Genomic DNA, 19903 nt, shown 5'->3' on the forward strand with positions numbered 1-19903 from the left:
GACTGGAGTGCAGTGGCACTCCCGGTCACCGCAGCCTCGACCTGCTGGGCTCCAGCAATCCTTCCGCCTCAGCCTTCCGAGTAGCCGGAATTACAGGCGCACACTACCACGCCCGGCTGGTTTTTTGATTTATTATAGAGATGAGGTCTCACCTACCCAGGCGGGTCTCAAACCCGCGGGCTCAGGCATCCACTCACCTCAGCCTCCCAAAGGCACGGAATTACAGGCTGAGCCACCGAGCCCAGCTTTTCAACATAATTTTTTTCAGTCGGGTTCTCACTCTGTAGTCCCAGCTGGAGTGCAGTGGCACAATCAAGGCTCATCTTAGTAACTCTGATCTCCTGGGACAGATGATCCTACCACCTCAGCCTCCTGAGTAGCTGGGACTAAAGGTTCATGCCACCATTCCCAGCTAATTCTTTTATTGTTGTAGACACAAGGTCTCACTATGTTGCCCAAGATGGTCTTAAACTCCTGGGCTCAAGCAATCCTCCCGTCTTGGCCTTTCAAAGTGCTGGGATTACAGGCATGAGCTACTGTGCCTGGCCATAATATCATTTTTGATGGATTTTCAAGATGCTTATTTTGGCTTATTAATAGACATTTTTCAAATTTATACTCTTTTTTTAGATTGGAAAATATAGTTTATTTAGAAAGTAGATTGGAGAGAGAGAGAAAAGAGGGTTCCATCTCCTCCAAATTGGGGGGGAGGCCCAAGAGCCTAAAGAGAAGCACGGTCCAGCCATAGCTCAGTGGAAGCATGGTCGTACCAAAGCTTAACAAAAGCAATGGCCAAATTTATACATATTAAAATAATACCTACTGGTTACAATGTTCACTATTTGGGGAATGGGGACAGCTGACACCTAATTTCACGAGTACACAATATGCCCATGTAACAAAATACACTTGTATCCTCTGCATCTAAAATAAAAAAAATTAATAAAAAAACAAGAAAAAAATAAATACTTCTAAGTTATTAAAGGACTATGGAACAAGTTAAAATTCATCAACTATTGCTGATGTTCAAAACACTACAATATTATTATTATATGTCAAACAGAAATACTGTTCAGAAATTTAGTTGTTGTTCTTTTGTAACTGAATTAGGGTGATGACAGTATGAAGACAAAGCTACAAGAAGTAAGAGTCCTATATTATTTGTTGAAAGAAGAGAATCTGGAGAGTAAAGATGATGGAAAAGAGAAAAATAATCCCACTGAAAATCCCACAATAATTTGATGTCCATGATACTGAGTTATTAAACAGAAACAAGTGCAGAAAATATTTCCAAAGGTAATGTTAGATGAAAAGTACCTGAAAAACCTGACAAGTCAGTAGAAAATGATGAACCACTTGCGCTTTCAATAACTGCTTAATATTAAACATTTGCTGATGGTGATCTGCTCTGATGAGAACTTCTAGAGTTGCTAGCAGAGTTTCCCAAACACCTTGCTGAGAAATTAAACACACACCAATAAGCACACAGTTGCTGAAAAACATACACTATGTTTTTCAGAAGACACATAATACAACAATTTAAAATTATGTATCTATTCAGTATCAAAGATTACATTTTCTGAAAAAAGCATATTTTAAAATTCATTCCCTGACTATTATTTTTATAGGTCACTTCTAAATACCTAGGTTGAATGCAATATTGTATTAGGTGCTTTAATACATTACCCTTTCTGTGGCATTAGGTGATATGCATTTTCAAAAAGTGAATTTATTCAAATTAAAGGATTTATTCAAATTAGAGAAACATACACATTACCAATGAAATTGTCTTCAAGTAATTTATGTTCAGAGTGTTATAAAAAATGTATAAACTTAAATGACAATCTGCATATGCAGCATTCAACCAAATAATTTTAGAACAAATCACACTAAACTGAAAAGTCCTAGACAATGTGAAAATTGTGCATTTGGGGGTTAAATTAGTTTTAAGTCCAATAACAATTCTCTGCACAATAACAAGCAGCATTTGCAAAGGGTATTTAGCATCCTTTGGTGGTGCCTCCCATATTGACTCAATCTTAAACTTGTCCACAGTATTCAAGAAAAAGAGATCCTACGTGACCAATGTTAAAAGATCATCTTTTCCTCATCTTATTATCCTAACTAATCTTCCAACAAAGCTTTTAACAAAAAGTAAAATTAACTGACTTAGGCTGCAACTCTTACTATTTTTCCCGCCATTATCTGGCAATAATAAACAATGAAAAGGCCAAGGAATTTAACCACACTACTCTAATGCTCCTCTAACTGAGGCCTCTCTCTTTATAAGGCAGAGCTAAGACGCCTTGAAAGAAAAAGCCATATGAAACTGAAGACAAGGCAGTAAAGGTATGAAAACATAATTCCAATCTGAAAAATAGCACCAAAATAAAATAGTGCCAATATAAACAAACCAACAATAAAAAACAAGAAAAATCAAACTGAGTTCAAAAATAATTAATTAGGTAAGAAAGCCTTATTTCAAATCCATAGAAGTGTGTGTTTTATCACTTTCAATTTTAATTGAAATTTTTTTTAATCAACTCCAAATTTGCCTGCTTTTTTGAAATACTAAACTAATTGTCCAATATTTACTTAGTTTGGATTTTCCAATCTGCAATTGAGCATATTCTTTTTTTTTTGAGTTGGAGTCTGACTCTGTCGCCCAGGCTGGAGTACAGTGGCACACTCATGGCCGACCCAGTGTCAACCTGCTGGGCTCTGGCGATCCTTCTGCCTCAGCCTTCCAAGTAGCTGGAACTATACAGGCACATGATACCACAACTGGCTAATTTTTGATTTATTGTAGAGACGAGGTCTCGCCAAGTTGCCCAGGCTGGTCTTGAATCCCGGGGATTCAGGCAATCCACTTGCCTCAGTCTCCCAAAGTGATGGGATTACAGGCTGAGCCACTGAGCCTGGCTTATATTCTTTGTTATACAGTTATACTGCCTTTGATTCAACTTGCTATGTATATCTCCTTGTAATTATTTGTTTTCTCTTCCTGTTATGTGCATATTTTAATTTCTCTGGTTTTTTGGATCTGAAAGTGAATATACATTTAGAATGAGAAATCACAACAAATTATAAAGTTAAAAAAACTGAAAAAATACCATAAATACCAAAAAATCCAGAAAAATAGCAATAGTTTAGTTAGCCATTTGATATGCCTTTTCTGTTCTGTGGCTGCATACTCTTTGATTGTCTCTTCTTATAGCAATTATATAATATAATTTTCCATAGAACAATTAGAAAAGTAATTCTCTTTAGCATGTTAGAGTTAATAATAGATTAGAAAAGTTTTTTTTTTTTTAGCTTCACAACTCATTACTGGTAATGTGTACATTTTTAGGGACTGTTGCCAAATTAAGAATAACTGATTTTTTTTGTTTGTTTTTGAGTTGGAGTCTCACTTGGTCGCCCAGACTGGAGTGCAGTGACCACTCCTGGCCGCCGCAGCCTCCACCTCCTGGGCTCCGGCGATCCTTCCGCCTCAGCCTTCTGAGTAGCCGGAATTACAGGCGCACGCTACCACGCCCGGCTGATTTTTTGATTTATTGTAGAGATGAGGTCTTGCTGCCCAGGCGGGTCTCGAACCCGCGGGCTCAGGCAATCCACTCACCTCAGCCTCCCACATGCGCGGGATTATAGGCTGAGCCACCGAGCCCGGCAGAATAACTCATTTTTAAAAACATTCTAAACGTATATATACTCTGACTTGCTCTTTTATTATATTTGATGACAAGATTGGTATATTCTGATTAGTTCTAGACAATTGAGTGTTTCGGGCTGTGTGTGCAAAAATCACCAATACCTACTAGAGCTCTGCCGCACTTGGAGGGAACAGTCTACACAAGGGCTAAGGCAGCTGTGTGAGCCTATACCATTGAGAATGTCTAAAATGAGGGCAGAAAGGAAACAGTCCTATACTCATTCCCTGGATGGGTCCTTATGAGGACCACCCCATCCATTCTGGGTGTTGAGATGTAGTGTCTAGTGCCTAGACCTAAGATCTAGCCATGTTGCTTACTTTATGAGTAAGAAGAAGTCTTCGAGGAATCCTTGCCCTACTCTCCATGATTCCAGCTCTGACTGTTGCTCAGCTCCCCCACTTGAAGTGTGTCCATCTCTCTCCCGGGACCTCACTCCCCTGTCTCTTAGCAGGCTCCCTTTTCAGAGTTTATGGTAAATGGAGGCCTTCAACTGATCCAAATGAGCCTATATGCTGCTTCCTGCATGCAGTGTTCTCAACCAACCCAAGATCTGATCCTGACCCTCTAGTTCAGCATTATCCATGGCTGTTCAGAACTTTGCATAAGAAATAACCTCAAGATTTCCATGTATAGCTGACACTACATTGAAGTAATAAATCCATTTTTTTCTTCTGAAGAATGATTAGGTAACTATTTAAAAGTATATGCTTCTATTCACAACTAAAATGTGGAAGCAATCCAAGTGTCTCTAGACAGAAGAATGGATAAGCAAAAAGTGGTAAATATATAAAATGGAATATTATTCAGCCTTAGAAAGGAAGGAAATTCTGACATATGCTACAACACAGATAAACCTTGAAGATATGCTAAGTGAAATAAGCTAATCACAAAAATACTATAAGATTTTGCTTATATGAAATACTTATAGTAGTCAAAATCACAGAGTCAAAAGTAGATGGTGATTGTCAGGAGCTAAGGGAAGGGGACAATGGGGAGTTATTGTTTAATGAGTGGGAGTTCTAGTTTTACTAAACAGAAAGAGCTATGGAGTCAGATGGTGGCGACAGTTGTACAACACTGTTAAGATATTTAATGCTACTTAACTGTGCACTTAAAAATGGTTAAGAAAATAAAATTGTTATGTGTATTATACCACAATTTAAAAACTGGGGGGGAAAGTGCCTGTTACATGCCTCTGCTTTATTCCATATTTTCCAGTCAAGCAACAGCTCCTCTAACAGCTTAACATCTTGGATTATAGCATTAGACTCTACATCCAACTTGAACTCTCCATTCTCATTCATATGAATAATATCTTCACCACAGCAACCTTCCAGAAGGGTCTATGGGAAATTAGCATTAATATAAAAGCATTAATAATTCATCAAAAAATTCAACAGAAACATTAAGCTTTCAACCTTAGCAACCATAACATTAAATTCAAAGGAAAACTAGCAAATAATCAACATTTCATAAAGTACCCTTGTTTTGTAAAACAATTCAGATAAAAAGAAAATCTAAAACTTTGAAATATTTGTAATTACTTAGTCTTAAACATGTCTCAAACATTACAATTTTCAAACATGGAGAAAAACAACAATCTAGTCTTATTTTTCAAATTGAATTAATCTGCTACTAGACTTTAAAACTTTTCCAAAAAAGTTATAAGGATTCATGCCACAAATGCATGGATTTTTTTGTTTTGTTTTAAGAGACAGGTCTCAACTCTGTTGCCCAGGCTGGAGTGCAGTGGTGCAATCATAGCTCACTGCAACCTCAAACTCTAGGGTTCAAGCCATCCTCCTGTCTCAACCTCCCAAGTAGCTAGGACTATAGACATGCACAACTATCCCTGGCTAATTCTTTAAATTTTTGTACAGATAGGGTCTCCCCATGTTGCTCAGGTTGATTTCAAACTCCTGGCCTTGAGAGATACCCCCACCTTCGGCCTCTCAAAGTACTGGGATCACAGGTGTGAACCATGGTACCCTGCCTAGATTTTGACAGGTTAAAGAGGTAAGGGTGGAGGCATTAGTAGAGGAATCATCTTTTGTCTTAGTACCAGAATCCTCAGAGAGAAATACATTCACAGTGTTACCAAATGCTTTAGCTAGAAAGGTATTTAAATATATGATGACAGTGGCATCAAAATAAAAACTAACAAATATCCATGACTTTAAAGACTAACTCTCTGTAGCAGCGCTGTCTAATGGGATGGTATGTCTCTAAGTGCCTGGAGAATTATGTTCTCTTCCATAAGAGTGAGAGCTAAAGCAAAGAATTTCATCAATCCACAGAATGATGGGATGGCCTGGGAGCCACTATGGTCTATGGATATCTAAAAGTCTATGAATATATTTTTCTTACTTTTCTAAAATGCTTAGAGAAAAGAAAAATATAATTATTTAAACAATGATGAGAACCAGGAAAGTACCTGAGTTTAATTAAATATACACTAATGAATTTCTTTCATTTTCTTCAGGAATAACTGACACAAAACTATTATTGGAAGACTGATAAAGAAATGAGTATCATTGCATAAGAAACTATGAGAATAAATTTTATGAACTCGTACCTTCAAAATGTGAAAGCCAACCATACATTTTTGTTTGATCAACACCTGATGAATCATGGAAAGTCCATTGCAATTTTCTAATTCATGTATTCTCTGTTGGTTGTATTTAATTAATGAGAGTATAACTCGCAGGGCTAATGCTTGAGTTTCTTCACAGCTACTGAGTTCAACAACCTAAACAAAAAAAGGTGGATATAATTTTCTCCTAATTAGTTAAGAGTAAAAATTTAACATGTATAATTATTCTCTATCATGTAATATCAATTCATCAGTTTCGATGAAAGTTTATTTTTCAATGGTCATAATGTATCTATTTAAGAATTGTGATAAACAAAACTGAGAGAAAGGCATAAATTCCATACTCTTTAGTCTCTTATAAGTAAACTAAAATAACATTAGTAACCTTAGAGATCAGTAGCATTTTATAATTAGTGATCTGAAGTGTCAGCAATTTTTTAAAATTTTTGATAAATTTGTCAATCTGCATTATGTGCTGTGGGAGATAAAAAGAAGTAAAAGACATAATACTTGCCCCCAATGGGGTCTACCGTTTAGTCAAGGTGATAAGATGTATCTATAAAAACCATGTATTGGGTCTTGTACTTCAATTCAACCAATGCTTTCTGACAACTACTATATTTAAGAAACACATACCTATTATCATGATACAAGGCAAAGATGAATGAGCCAATAGGTATGCCAAGAGAGTACAGAAACCATTCTGACCCATCTCTGTTGGGTTTAGGGAAGGCTACCCAGAGAGAAGATGGTCTAGAAGGAGTGCCCAATCCTGGAAAGCAGGAATAAAGGGGTGGCTGGGGGTGGAGCAACCAGGAGATGGTAAAGGCCTAAACTGGAAGTTCACGGTACAGCTGGGAGGTTTCAGGTTGCCTCTTTGGCTGGATCATGGAGATTAGACTCAAAAAGGCAAGCTATTAAAGATTTTTAAAAGAATGCATTTTACTTCTGTAAGGAGGAAGAAAGGATATCGAACAAAGTTTCTAGTTTTAAAATGTAGACACATACTTTAAAAGTCTTACTGACAAGATCTTAAATGTATGAAGAAAAATTTAACCATTTTTGGGAAATTCAACCCTGAACAATTATCATAATACTATAAGAAAGTGATTGGCAGTAGTGGGAAACTGCCAGGGGAGAGGAGCACACCTCATCAACAAGGGGACCTGCATAATGAGCATTGGTATACCTAACCCGGAATTGTACCCCACATCTATAAAATGCAAAATAAAATAAAATAAAATAATAATTGTAACAAAATCATAGTTAATACCTTGATGAAAGAGAAAAAAATAAGGAAATACATTTTGAAATTACACAGTGGTATAAAAGGAGATCACAAAATGTTGATGAGGATTTAAACAAAGAGCTTTTATTTTTAAGACACTGGGGGAAAACCTATTCAACTAGATATAGATGCAAAAAGAATATGAAAGGGAAGAGGGGGAAATGAAAAGACAGCTTACAGGGTATGGTAGGTCAAATGCTAATAAGATATGTATTAGAATACTAACAATAAATGTCAATATGTCCCTTATTGCAAAGATACTTCCATTAAAGAAAGAAAGCAGTTAGGGAGACAGTGTGAGTATTTGGTAATGTTGCAGAGTTATACTTAGGGATAAGACGACATTCTGAGGACGAAGGAAGATCAAGGCTTTTTTAATTAAACAAGGATATGGACCCTCGGGAAGTAGAAATAATTTGTACCCACATGTGACTATTTGTACCCTCTATTATGAATTTCAGCAATACCTGAAATAGTCAATCTATAATTACTGACTGCCTGCTCTGCATCAGGAAGGATACTGCCCCTGCCTTCAAATATCTAAATAGAACAGATAATTAAATGAATGCTCTAAAATGGTACTTATGGCCTGAGTCAAACTCTATATTTTTCCTCTTTAAAAAAACTCCCAAACCAAATAAATTAAACTTATTTGTTGATCTTTTCTTCCCCCGTGCACTGGGAAGATTTAAATGATAAAAGTTTCAGAAATCTTACTTTTAAAGATACACTTTTTTCGTATCATTACTACAGCATACATTTTTCTTTCCAAAGATAATTTTAAATCACAAAAATTTAACATTCAACTGCTCTAACTACATTTCTAGTTAATAGAAAACTTCTAAAATATTAATAAATTAGTAAAAACATTAATCATCTGCAGCAGAAAACTTGATGGCATCTTCAGTATGTTATGTTTTTATCTTAAAAATTTAATATAGTTGGGTGCAGTTTCTTTTTTCCCAGCAACATTGGGATATGAACTCAAGCTGCTGATTCATCAAAATGTACCCAGTTATATAGTTCTACAACTTGGATTTATGTCTTTTGAGTCGTTTCATTACAATGTTCTTTATTTGGTTACTAACACCTAATCAAATATAAAGCAGTAAAATACAGATTAAAAAACAAACGTTACGGTGTTTTTCCTGAAAATCAAATTCCTGGAGCTGGATGTAGAACAAAAAGTATACAAACAGTTGTCAAGAAGCTAGGTGAATGGTTAGGTGAAGTGGTCATGAAAATATTCCAAGGACAAAGGTCAGGTTTATGTGACATGGTGTAATAGAAACATCAGGGTGAAGGTTTTTTTTAAATATATATAATCCAAAAAAAAGGGAACCCTTTATTGAGAATAAGTAAGTAGTTTCTCTTTACATAAAACTGTAATAAGTGATTCTTACCCTAGCAAAGAGAAAAACAAATATACCGATTCCACCAATTTCATGCAGAATGCCTTGAATAGTTTTACATTCAGTAGGCTGGAGACTTTTTAGATGATGAGGCTCTAATAAGATGCTCTGAACTTCTTTTGAGCTGAAGGGTCTTTGAGAGAGCTGAGTTTTCATTTGACCTTTAAGTCTAATCACTGGCTCATAGATAGTATACTGGGCAGGACAGTAGCTTGTATAAACAACAGAAAGACTTTCCTGAAACACAAATATTTTCCTTCAGTAATGAAACAAAGTTTAAAAAGAAAGTTATCAGCCAGTAAATAAACATTTCAAAGTGAAAAAACACCCAAAAAATCTTTTTTGGTTTTCTTTAAAACAGCAAGGACACTACACAAAGAAGAGCATGAGAAGCAAGCCTTCTCCCACAAATCAAATGATCAGTTTCATTCAGCAGCGATCAGCAGTATGAATCACATCAAAGTTGGGAAGGGCTCCAGCTTTGTTCCGTTTAGAATAAACATGAAATTATACTTACGATTAATAACAGCTAAGTCTTCCACTACACTCATTACACATCAGGCATCATTCTAAGCGCTTATAAGTATTGGTTGGAAACTCTGGGTCAAGGAAATTTTTGCTTTGGATTTACTCATGGGCTGGCTACCCAATTAAAAAAAGACTCTAAACTAGATCTTTCTTTCTACTACAATAAAATTCCAGACTGCTAGCACACATAGCTAAAATTAAACATTCAATATTTCTCCCATGCAAAGGATAGTTTTCATCAGCTTCTGGCTTACCTGTCGAGCCTCTCTAGACTACTTAAAAAAATTATGGTAGGCCGGGCTCAGTGGCTCAGCCTGTAATCTCAACACTTTGGGAGGCCGAGGTAGGTGGACGGCCTGAGACCACAGGTTCAGGACCAGCCTGGGCAACTTGGTGAGACCTCATCTCTACAATAAATAAAATTAGTTGGGTGTGGTAGGGCACGCCTGTAGTTCCAGCTACTTGGAAGGCTGAGGCGGAAAGATCACCAGAGCCCAGCAGGTTGATGCTGGGGTAGCCGTGAGTGTGCCACTACACTCCACCCTTGGTGACAGAGAGAGACTCCAACTCAAAAAATATATATATATTTTTAAGGTAAATTTTAAATGTAGATTGTACTTTAAGGTGGTCTCAGTAGCAGCAGCTGGCAAGTCCAGACTTAGGGAAATCTTGCACATTCAGTGTCTTCTCACCGAAACAGGTGGGGCCTTGGGCTTTGATTATTTATGCCCCATGGCAATCAGACATACCACCCAGCATGTTTGTGTGCCAACTAAACCAATTACAGTCTATTGTATATGATTATGCTAGGAAAACAAAGTTTCAAACCCATAGTAGTTTCAATCAGAGACCCGATTCTACATCCTGACATAAGGGTACAACTCTTTCACGACTTTACAATATTCAAAGTATTAAATCAGGGTTAAATAATTTGTTTTCTAAAAAGAGTTTTCACATAAAACCCTTAGAATTCATTCATGATCTTTTGAGTCTTATGACTTAATGACTCATGTTATTTTCAGGAAAAATAAAAGAATTAGGAAATTTTTTAAAAAAGAAAACAAATGGATTAACCAGAAACTAGAGAGTTAAAATTCTTACTTGAACAAACACTTGTGTGAGGTGCTCAGTTTCCTTAAAGCAGAGGTCCCCAGCCAGCATCAGCACCACCTAGGAACTTATTAATAATGCAAACTCCGGGCCACCCTTCAGGCCTGCTGAATTGAAGCTCTGGCCCAACAATCCTTTTTTTTTTTTTTTTTTTTGAGTCAGAATCTCACTCTGTTGCCCAGGCTAGAGTGCAGTAGCACGCTCACAGACACCCCAGCATCCATCTGCTGGGTTCTGGCGATCCTTCTGCCTCAGCCTTCTAAGCAGTGGGAACAACAGGCGCGCGCTACCACACCTGGCTAATTTTTTTGATTTATTGTAGAGAGGAGGTAAGCCTGTGGGCTCAGGTAATCCTCTTGCCTTGGCCTCCCAAAGTGCTGGGATTACAGGCTTGGGCCACCTCGCCCGGCCCAAAAATCTTCAGCATGTCCTTTGGGTGATTCTGATGCACACTGAGGTTTAAGAATCATTCCCTCAAAACACGTTTTCTTAGCCGGGCTCGGTGCCTCAGCCTGTCATCCCGCGCCTTTGGGAGGCTGAGGTGAGTAGATTGCCTGAGCCCGCGGGTTCGAGACGCGCCTGGGCAAGTGAGACCTCATCTCTACAATAAATCAAAAAATCACCCGGGCATGGTAGCGCGCGCCTGTAATTCCGGCTACACGGAAGGCTGAGGTGGAAGGATTGTAGGAGCCCAGCAGGTCGAGGCTGCGGTGGCCGGAAGCGGCCACTGCACTCCAGTCTGGGCGACAGAGTGAGACTCCAACTCAAAAAAAACAAAAAAACAAAAAAACAAAAAAACATGTTTTCTTAATGGTGGGACATTTGAGATGGGATCATTCTTTGTTATATAATAGTGCTCATGTACTACAGAACACTTAGTAACCCTAGGCCCCAACCAATAATGACTGAAAACCAAAACCATCCCTGCAACTCAACAACAAATACATTCCAAAACAGTACTCTTCTTTAAGCAAGAAATAGCTATGATCTATAATTGCCCTTTCATAAAAAGCAAGGGAAGGAGGAACACAGTTTCATGGCCAGATCCACTAAATTTTACTTAGATTTTCTAAGACTATGAAGACATTTTAGTTGCCGTAATGAGAATTGTCACCAATAGGTCCTAAACTGTTACTGGTAGAACAAAATATTAAAATAATATATAGCCAGGCACAGTGGCTCAAGCCTGTAATCCCAGCACTTGGGGAGGTAGAGGCGAGAGGATTGCCTGAGCTCAGGGGTTCAAGACCAGCCTGAGTAACATGGCACGACTTTGTCTCTACAATAAATAAAAAAAACTGGCCAGGTGTGGTGGCACATGCCTGTGGTTCCAGCTACTTGCAAGGCTGAGCCAGAAGGATCACCTGAGCCCAGCAGGCTGAGGCTGCAGTGGTTGTGAGAGTGCCACTGCACTCCAGCCAGGACGACAGAGTGAGACTCCAACTCAAAAAAAAAAAAAAAAAGCAGTAGGGCTTGTCACATAAGCGGAATTAGCAATATTTTGAAAGCAAAATTTCTAGTTGTTACTGATATGAAATAATAAGTTTCCTAAAATCTGAATACCTGTAATTAAAATTAATGTTATAAATAAATATATTTATTCGTAAGTATGGAAAGGAAGTGTAATGAGTCATATTTTTAAGAGTATGTCAGGCTAACAAGTTATATTTTCACTCTATCATAAACATTTTCCCTCTAGTAGTATAAAATAAGTTAATTATTTCATACTAAACTTACTACAAAAATGTAATTTCAAGGCAAAGGGTACATAAATATAAAAACTGAAACAAATTTTGAAAGGAGGTCCAAGTGTTTCAAACCTTTCCAGTAAAAAAACATATTCTAAAAAAAGGAAATGTTAGTCTCTCTCTCTCTCTCTCTCTCTCTCTCTCTCTTTCTTCTTCCTCCCCAGTACAAAAAAAAAAAAAAAGGAAATGTTAAGAAAAATAAAAAACTTTAGAAACCAAATTCATAACTAATCACACATTTCAATAAACATACCTATATAAAGTTACTATAAAATTAAAACTTACAATTAAGAGACCAATATCCACATCTTTCTTGGTCATAAAAAGTTCTCTGATTTGTTCACATCGCAAAATTTCTTTATTAATATATTTGGAGTAGTCATTCACTGGCTTGCCATATTTACATGGCATTATAGATGTATGGTTGGGTCCACATGCATATAGATAAAAGGCCTCTTGTGAACCAAGTTTAGCTCCTGAATAGTAGAAAAATAAGTTAAGTTATTTAAAGCACTCCAATCAGAATTTTTCACAAAAAGTAAGAAACCAAGAGTTTTTTTTTGCCAGATTCTTTCAGTTGTTCATTATATTTTATAAAGTTTATAAAACCTCATTTCCAAACTGGTGTAATGAGAAAATAACCTACGCCAACCATGATGGAAGATAAATTAATGTACATAAAGTTAACTGTGAAGCTCTTGATAAAATAAAACCATAAGATTTCTATTTGCTTCCTAAGCCAGAAGACAGGTTTTCTGATTTATTTTGCCAATAATAAAAACTATATCTTGGTAGAGTCTATATCTAAATAAAACTTAATATCTTTATTCCTTCCTATCTATTTAATAAACACTGAATACTATTATGTATCAGGTTTAGTGATATATTTTTAAAATCATATACTTCATTTTTTTCCTAAAATGTGTTATTTGTAAAGAATACACTAAAATTATAAATAAAAGAGACAACCATTATAAGTTTACTAGTCATGATATTGCATTTTTCATAAAAGAATGTTGATTTAATATAAGCATCTCTTTTTTGGTGAGGGAAGGCAAGTGAATGTATTGCTACATTAAATGTGTATAGTAATTGTAAGACACATCTAGATTATTACAATGTTAAAATATCTTAAATGTTATTACAATGTTAAAAGTGTATCTTAGAATCTTAGACTTAGATAGTACTTATTAAACACAGGTGAATGAACAGATTTCAATATTTTATCCAGGTTAATTTACTTAGTTTAATACTTTTTATCTGAAAAAACTATTGGAAATGCTTCAAAAGAAAATATACCATTGAAGAGGAGCAAATTTCCTAGGTCCCACTTTCCAGCCAACTGCAAATACTCTTCTTGGGATGATAAACAATGGCCGATCATGCAAAATGTTTTATTGCTATCAGATGACAAACTTGTTTTTCTTGGCAGCATAAAATCCAAAGTAACATCAGGCTTCCTATGTTGAAAACAAAATTAAAGTAACTTCAAGAAATACTAGTATTAAGTATTTTTAAATTATTAAAATAAAATAATAAATGTTTAACAATGGGAAACTCTTGAACAATTTTCTTGGTTCAGGATCAGTTGGTGGTGATGAGGAGGGAGAGGAGGGCTGATTCTGCAGTCTCCTCTTGGTCAGAGAGGCTCGTGGTCACGTCACAAGCCACAAAAACAGGGGAACAGAACAGAGATACCTGATGATCCCATACCAGGTCAGGGGAAGCATGACCAGGCAGTTGCCGCAAGTCTTCGCCATGTGACTTCTGCATAAGTATCTTCCTGGTTTACAGATACGAACCACCCACGACCCTCTAATTTTACCAAGGAGTCTCACATCTTGGCAAACAATTTCAAAAATTTTATGTCCTCTATGATGTCTTTGAAGACTAATCAGAAAGAGAATACCACTTCTCCAAGTTTTCCTTTGTCTAGCCACTAAAATGCATTTTCTGGTTTTTCAATGCTAAGTGATTAGTGAGTTTTGGGTTAGTTTCTTTTTTCTCATGAATAAAGGTGACAGGAATGCTTACAAAAGACAGCAAAGGTAAAGAAAGGCTTTCTCACAGAGAGACACATAAAAGCTGGGAGGACTTCATCAACGCGGGCCAAGCTCTAGCCCTAGTGTAGAAACGTTCACATTAAGATAATGAAGGTATAAAGGCAAAGTCTAAGTAAAATTTGTGAATAATGGTGACGACTTAGAATAAGTTAACATGGGTAGCTGTTAATGAGAAATTCGACTTTGTATGTACTTATTTTTACCTTTACGTAAGGTTCTCTGTCTCATATTTAACATATAAATGTAACTATTTTAACAATAATTTTTTTTAGTTTTAGAGATTTGGGGTACAATTCAGGATTAGGTAGATAAGTGACCATTGCACAGGTAAAGTCTGGACCCTTTTGAAACAAAGGAAAGATGTGAATAGCTTCGATGGTATGCTTCTCCTTCTTGGCCCAAATAAACAGCTGTGACTAAAACACTACTGCCACCTAGTGGCATTATGGCTTAAATAGTTTTTTCTAAAATTTTATTTATTTTTTAAAGTAGACTTGTCAAGAGTGAAAGAAAACCTACTGAAGGATAAACGTAAAAAGAATTCAACAAATATTAAGTATCACCTATGTGCCGTATACGTCTGCCATATTTGTATGTTGTTCATCAAATAACAATAGAAAGTATTAATAAGTCATTTTCAGTATTATGTTTATTAAAAAGGGCCTCTTGAAATGTATTCATTTAGAAATTATTCTATAGCTCATAAAGTGATAAAGATAGTGCCCAATTTAAATCAAGAGAATAATATACTTGTCCATGGTCACTTGCTCTGTTAACTAATAAAACTGTTAACTTGTACCAAATGACAAAGAGTTCCCTCAAAGGAACACAGAAATAAGTAGGTCGGTAAAAAATAAGAGTGATGTGTGAGTCAAGTGACTATGTTCACTAACTCGAGAACCGTCCACGATGAAAATCTAATCCTTCATTCTAAACAAGTCTAATAATTAATTTGTGGTTCTTTACTTGAAGTTGACCTGATTCAGAAAAAGGCTGTAGGGGCAGTATATCCATGGGCTTTAAAGCATGGGCTCTATCTAAGGTCAGAGTCTGGGTTCAAGTTTCAGCTCTACCTCTTGCTGGTGGCATAACTCTGAGCAAGTCACTCTGGGTCTCAGTTGCCTCACGTGTAAAACAGAGATAATAATATATCTATTTCGCAGTGTTTAATGATTAAATGAGATAACCTGTGGGTAACACTCAACACAGTGCCTGGCACATGTTGTGGGGGAGGGGAAGAAAGCCCTCTACTCACAGCCCAGCCCCAGCCCCACCTCCAACCGATTTAATACAAGTTCTGGAAACAAATTTACTGATTGGCTACAGCTGCCACTCAGACTTAGGCAGGTACAAAGACGGAACATCGCAGATGGCATTTTATTTGGAGGATGGAAATTAGGCTCCTATCTTGTCTTTTTAAGTGTTTCTTAAATGAATAAAACAAAACTGAACTCTTGATTTTACTTCCAAAGCTTGTTTTTCCTGTGGGGGCACCGCGGGCTAGCTGCTCTAAAGCTGTTCACAAGCCCCTTCTCCCTGTCTTCCTCTGTTGCTGAGGCCGGAAGCTGTAAGCCATCAACGTCTGCAGGCTCCTACAGCACTGCCCCTTCTCAACCCAGAGCACTCCTCCTCCCATCGGCTCAGGGCTAGCTCCATCTCTTCCTTCAGGTCTCAGCTTTCATATCCTGTTCTTAGATTGGCCTTCCTGGATTCATCCATCACAAGTAGCAAAACTGACGCTCTTCTATCTCGGGGTTTGTTACCTTCACAGTGTTCATCATAACTTGTCATAGTCGCTTCATTGTGTTTACTTGCTGACCGCTTCCTCACTAGACTGCAAGTTCCAAGAGGGCAGGGAATGTGTCTGTCTTGCTCACAACCATCTCCCAGGCCTAATAAAGCAAGTGCTCAACACACAGCAATCCCTCAATAAATGTGATGGGCAAACAAATGAATAAATGAAACTAGGTTAATCTGTGCGAAGGGCGTATGTAATTTCTGTGGCCTAATTTACTTTGAGGGATTTGATGGGAGATAATGTATATAAAGCACCTAACAAAAAGGTCTGTAGCGTAATAAGTATGCCATGTATTATGCTCCATTTGTTTAGATCTAGACTTCTCAGTTTGGCATTCAAAGCTGCCTGTCAGGTAGCTTCACCACATCCATTCATTTTTCTTTCTCATTCTTCAACTTAGACTCTTCCATTCAGCTTTATCCTCTCCCATGCTACAATAATTTTGAGTTCTGTATCTTCTTTCATGCCATCTCATTGGCTGAAATACTTCCCAACTTGTACTAATCCATAATACGTTAGTTCACACAGGGCTAAATTTTACATTAAGATAATTCATGGCCAGGTGCGTTGGCTCACGCCTATAATCCCAGCACTGTGGGAGGCCGAGGTGAGAGGACTGCCTGAGCCCGCGGATTCAAGACCAGCCTGGGCAACTTGGCGAGACGTCGTCTCTACAATAAATAAAAAAATTAGCAGGGAATGGTGGCTCGTGCCTGTAGTTCCAGCTACTTGGAAGGCTGAGGCGGAAGGATCGCCTGAGCCCAGCAGGTTGAGGCTGCGGTGGCCAGGAGTGTGCCACTGCCCTTCAGCCTTGGTGACAGAGACTCCAACTCAAAAAAAAAAGATAATCCACAAAATGGTTCTTAATAACTTGGCCCCCAATTCTCCTGTGTCAAAAATCACACAGTATTCTAACCTGGACCAATCACCTAGTATATTTCTAGAATTGCCTCTGACTCTATTACCTGATATATTGGCTTATATTTTTCTCTAATTAGTCTAATTTCTTTTGAAACCCTAATTTCATTTAGGTATTAGCCTCATTAACCACTTAATTTAAATAATTCTCTGTGGATCCAATATATTTATATTTATTTACATATATATTTTATAATATATAGGTTTGAGAGAAAAAGTTATAGATTCTGTTCCTTGATATAACTGTACATAAATGTCTAAATGTCCAGGTTTCCATATGCTCCCCAAACCCAAATATCAATTTTTAACAATTACTTCTATGGGAGATTTATTTTGCATGAAAATGATACATAGGAAAAAAATATCCAACTCTGACATAGATGCCTAGGTTAATATATAGTTAATTTTACATATAGTTTTCTGTAACCTGTTTCAGAAGCTCTAAGAGATTATTAAATTGTAACTGAGATTAACACGCATTTTCTCAAAATGCTTCATACCTCTGTCCAGAGACCCATATGGAGATTTTCCCATGAATATTCTTTTTCCCTTGGGGCTGCTGTAAGTAGGTGAGTACTAAATGCTGCCATTTGCTTGGGAGGAAAATATTCTCCTGTGACTCAGCCTGCGCTAGTAAAACAGCTTTCATGTCATCATTTGAATCCATGCACACACTAAAAAAGAGAAACGGCACTGGCTTAAAACATGAAAATTCTAACCTCAGTATTTAACACATTAGTAGCAACCAAAATTCTAAATATCTAATTAAAATAAAAATTTGTGCTTTAAAAAAAATTACTTGAAAAGTAATTTTATACCATAATCTACTTAGTTATGTTATTATATTATTACTTAGACTCATGAACTAAAAGAGATTAGGATCATTGACTAGTGTTCACAATTTAGGCAATCATTTTCAAAATTCAGTTTGTAAAAAACCATTATTACTTAGAGTCGTTAACTTTTTAGAAATTACAAGCCGGGTTCGGTGGCTCAGCCTGTAATCCTGCGCCTTTGGGAGGCTGAGGTGAGTGGATTGCCTGAGCCCGCGGGTTCGAGACCCGCCTGGGCAGCGAGACCTCATCTCTACAATAAATCAAAAAATCAGCCAGGCGTAGTAGTGCATGCTACCAAGCATGTAATTCCGGCTACTCGGAAGGCTGAGGCGGAAGGATCGCCGGAGCCCAGCAGGTCGAGGCTACGGTGGCCAGGAGTGGCCACTGCACTCCAGTCTGGGCGACAGAGTGAGACTCCAACTCAAAAAAGAAAAAGAAATTACAGCGTAATACTTCATAAAAAATTAATACATATTATACATAAATGTCTAAATACCAGAATATATTGGAAGCCTAACCTGCTTTGAGGAACCATGGACAAAATGAGAATGTTTATAAATGTAACGTTTACAACATTTACAAAACATATATTCCTAAGTAATGTTTGTTTAGATTTGAGTTTTATACCAATAGTATCATACTATTCATACTTACTCAATACAAATAAAAGACTTGTATTATACTACTTAATACAGAAGAGGAAAAAAGAACAAGATAGCAAGGAGAAACCATGCCAATTAGATAAAGGCTATTAAGTATGTAAACTACACAGAAAATATCTATGACTGACATTTTAAGACCACTGCAATCAGAAAGAATATTTTCAAGAATAAAACTTCAAAAAGAATTTGACCTAAAATCGAATAGAAAAATAACATAATCTATTTTACACTTTGCAGATTTTGGGGAAGAACAATATTCTGTTATAAAAGTGACATTAATAATGGTAGAATGGTATTCTACAGTAGAAAATCTCTTTTTTAAATAAGATTTTAATTTTGCTATAATGATTTTTACTACTAGATTTCACATGAATGTCTCTTACACAAGTCATTTAAATACATGATCTATTTGTGGTGAGTAAAGGATAATCAATACCGAAAGATAAAAGTGCCATTGTGAGGATCAGCCCACACTTGGATCATCAACGCTTTGGATCCCAGTGAAATTATATGAATACATCCTTCTTCTATGAGTCTCTCACCAGGATTTATGTACTCTGCACCTTCTGGTCTGTCACTCTCTAATGGAAAAAGATGTTAGAATAATCAGTAAAATGGTTCATAAAAACTGAGTGGAAAAGTGAATTTAGAATAATATAAAGCAATATAATACAGTTTCTCAGGTAACTGTGGATATTTATTCATTTTATAAAAGACTGCTTATATTGACATTGCCCTCCCTCATTAAAATATGAGAAAGCTGCCGCGCGTAGTAGCTCAAGCCAGTAATCCCAGCACTTTGGAAGGCCAAGGCGAGAGGATTGCCTGAGTCCAGTGGTTCAAGACCAGCCTGAGCAACTTGGTGAGACCTCTTCTCTACAATAAATCAAAAAATTAGCCAGGCATGGTAGTGCATGCCTGTAGTTCCAGCTACTAGGAAGGCTGAGGTGGAAGGATGGCCTGAGCCCAGCAGGTCGAGGCTGCAGTGGCCGAGAGTGTGCCACTGCACTCCAGCCTGGGCAACAGAGTGAAACTCTGACTCAAAAAAAAAAAAAAAAGAGGAAGAAATCTGCATAGCTTATAGTATAACAGCAATGTTGAAGCTTTGAATTAAATACAGGTAGGTTTAAATCCCTTTCCATCACTCACCAGCTATACAACTTGGTCATATTGCTAAAGTTTATCTAGAAATACAGATAATGTGAGCACTTACTGACTTGTTAAGATTAAAAAT

General features: G+C 37.0%; 1 protein-coding gene across 1 annotated transcript in view; it reads right to left on the reverse strand.

Annotated features, from left to right (window-relative positions):
* LYST (lysosomal trafficking regulator) overlaps nucleotides 1–19903 on the reverse strand; it is a 204510-nt gene that overhangs the window by 93030 nt on the left and 91577 nt on the right. Inside the window, exons 13-20 of the mRNA XM_008053632.2 lie at nucleotides 19106–19250; nucleotides 17672–17845; nucleotides 13692–13852; nucleotides 12678–12868; nucleotides 8998–9243; nucleotides 6289–6462; nucleotides 4907–5056; nucleotides 1318–1455 (exon numbers count right to left, since the gene is read on the reverse strand). Of these exons, the coding sequence (XP_008051823.1) occupies nucleotides 1318–1455; nucleotides 4907–5056; nucleotides 6289–6462; nucleotides 8998–9243; nucleotides 12678–12868; nucleotides 13692–13852; nucleotides 17672–17845; nucleotides 19106–19250 (1379 nt within the window). The remainder of the gene's footprint in view (nucleotides 1–1317; nucleotides 1456–4906; nucleotides 5057–6288; nucleotides 6463–8997; nucleotides 9244–12677; nucleotides 12869–13691; nucleotides 13853–17671; nucleotides 17846–19105; nucleotides 19251–19903) is intronic.

This window comes from Carlito syrichta, unplaced genomic scaffold, assembly GCF_000164805.1.
Source record: "Carlito syrichta isolate Samal-C Ts95f unplaced genomic scaffold, Tarsius_syrichta-2.0.1 Scaffold288337, whole genome shotgun sequence".
Lineage (NCBI taxonomy): Eukaryota > Metazoa > Chordata > Mammalia > Primates > Tarsiidae > Carlito > Carlito syrichta.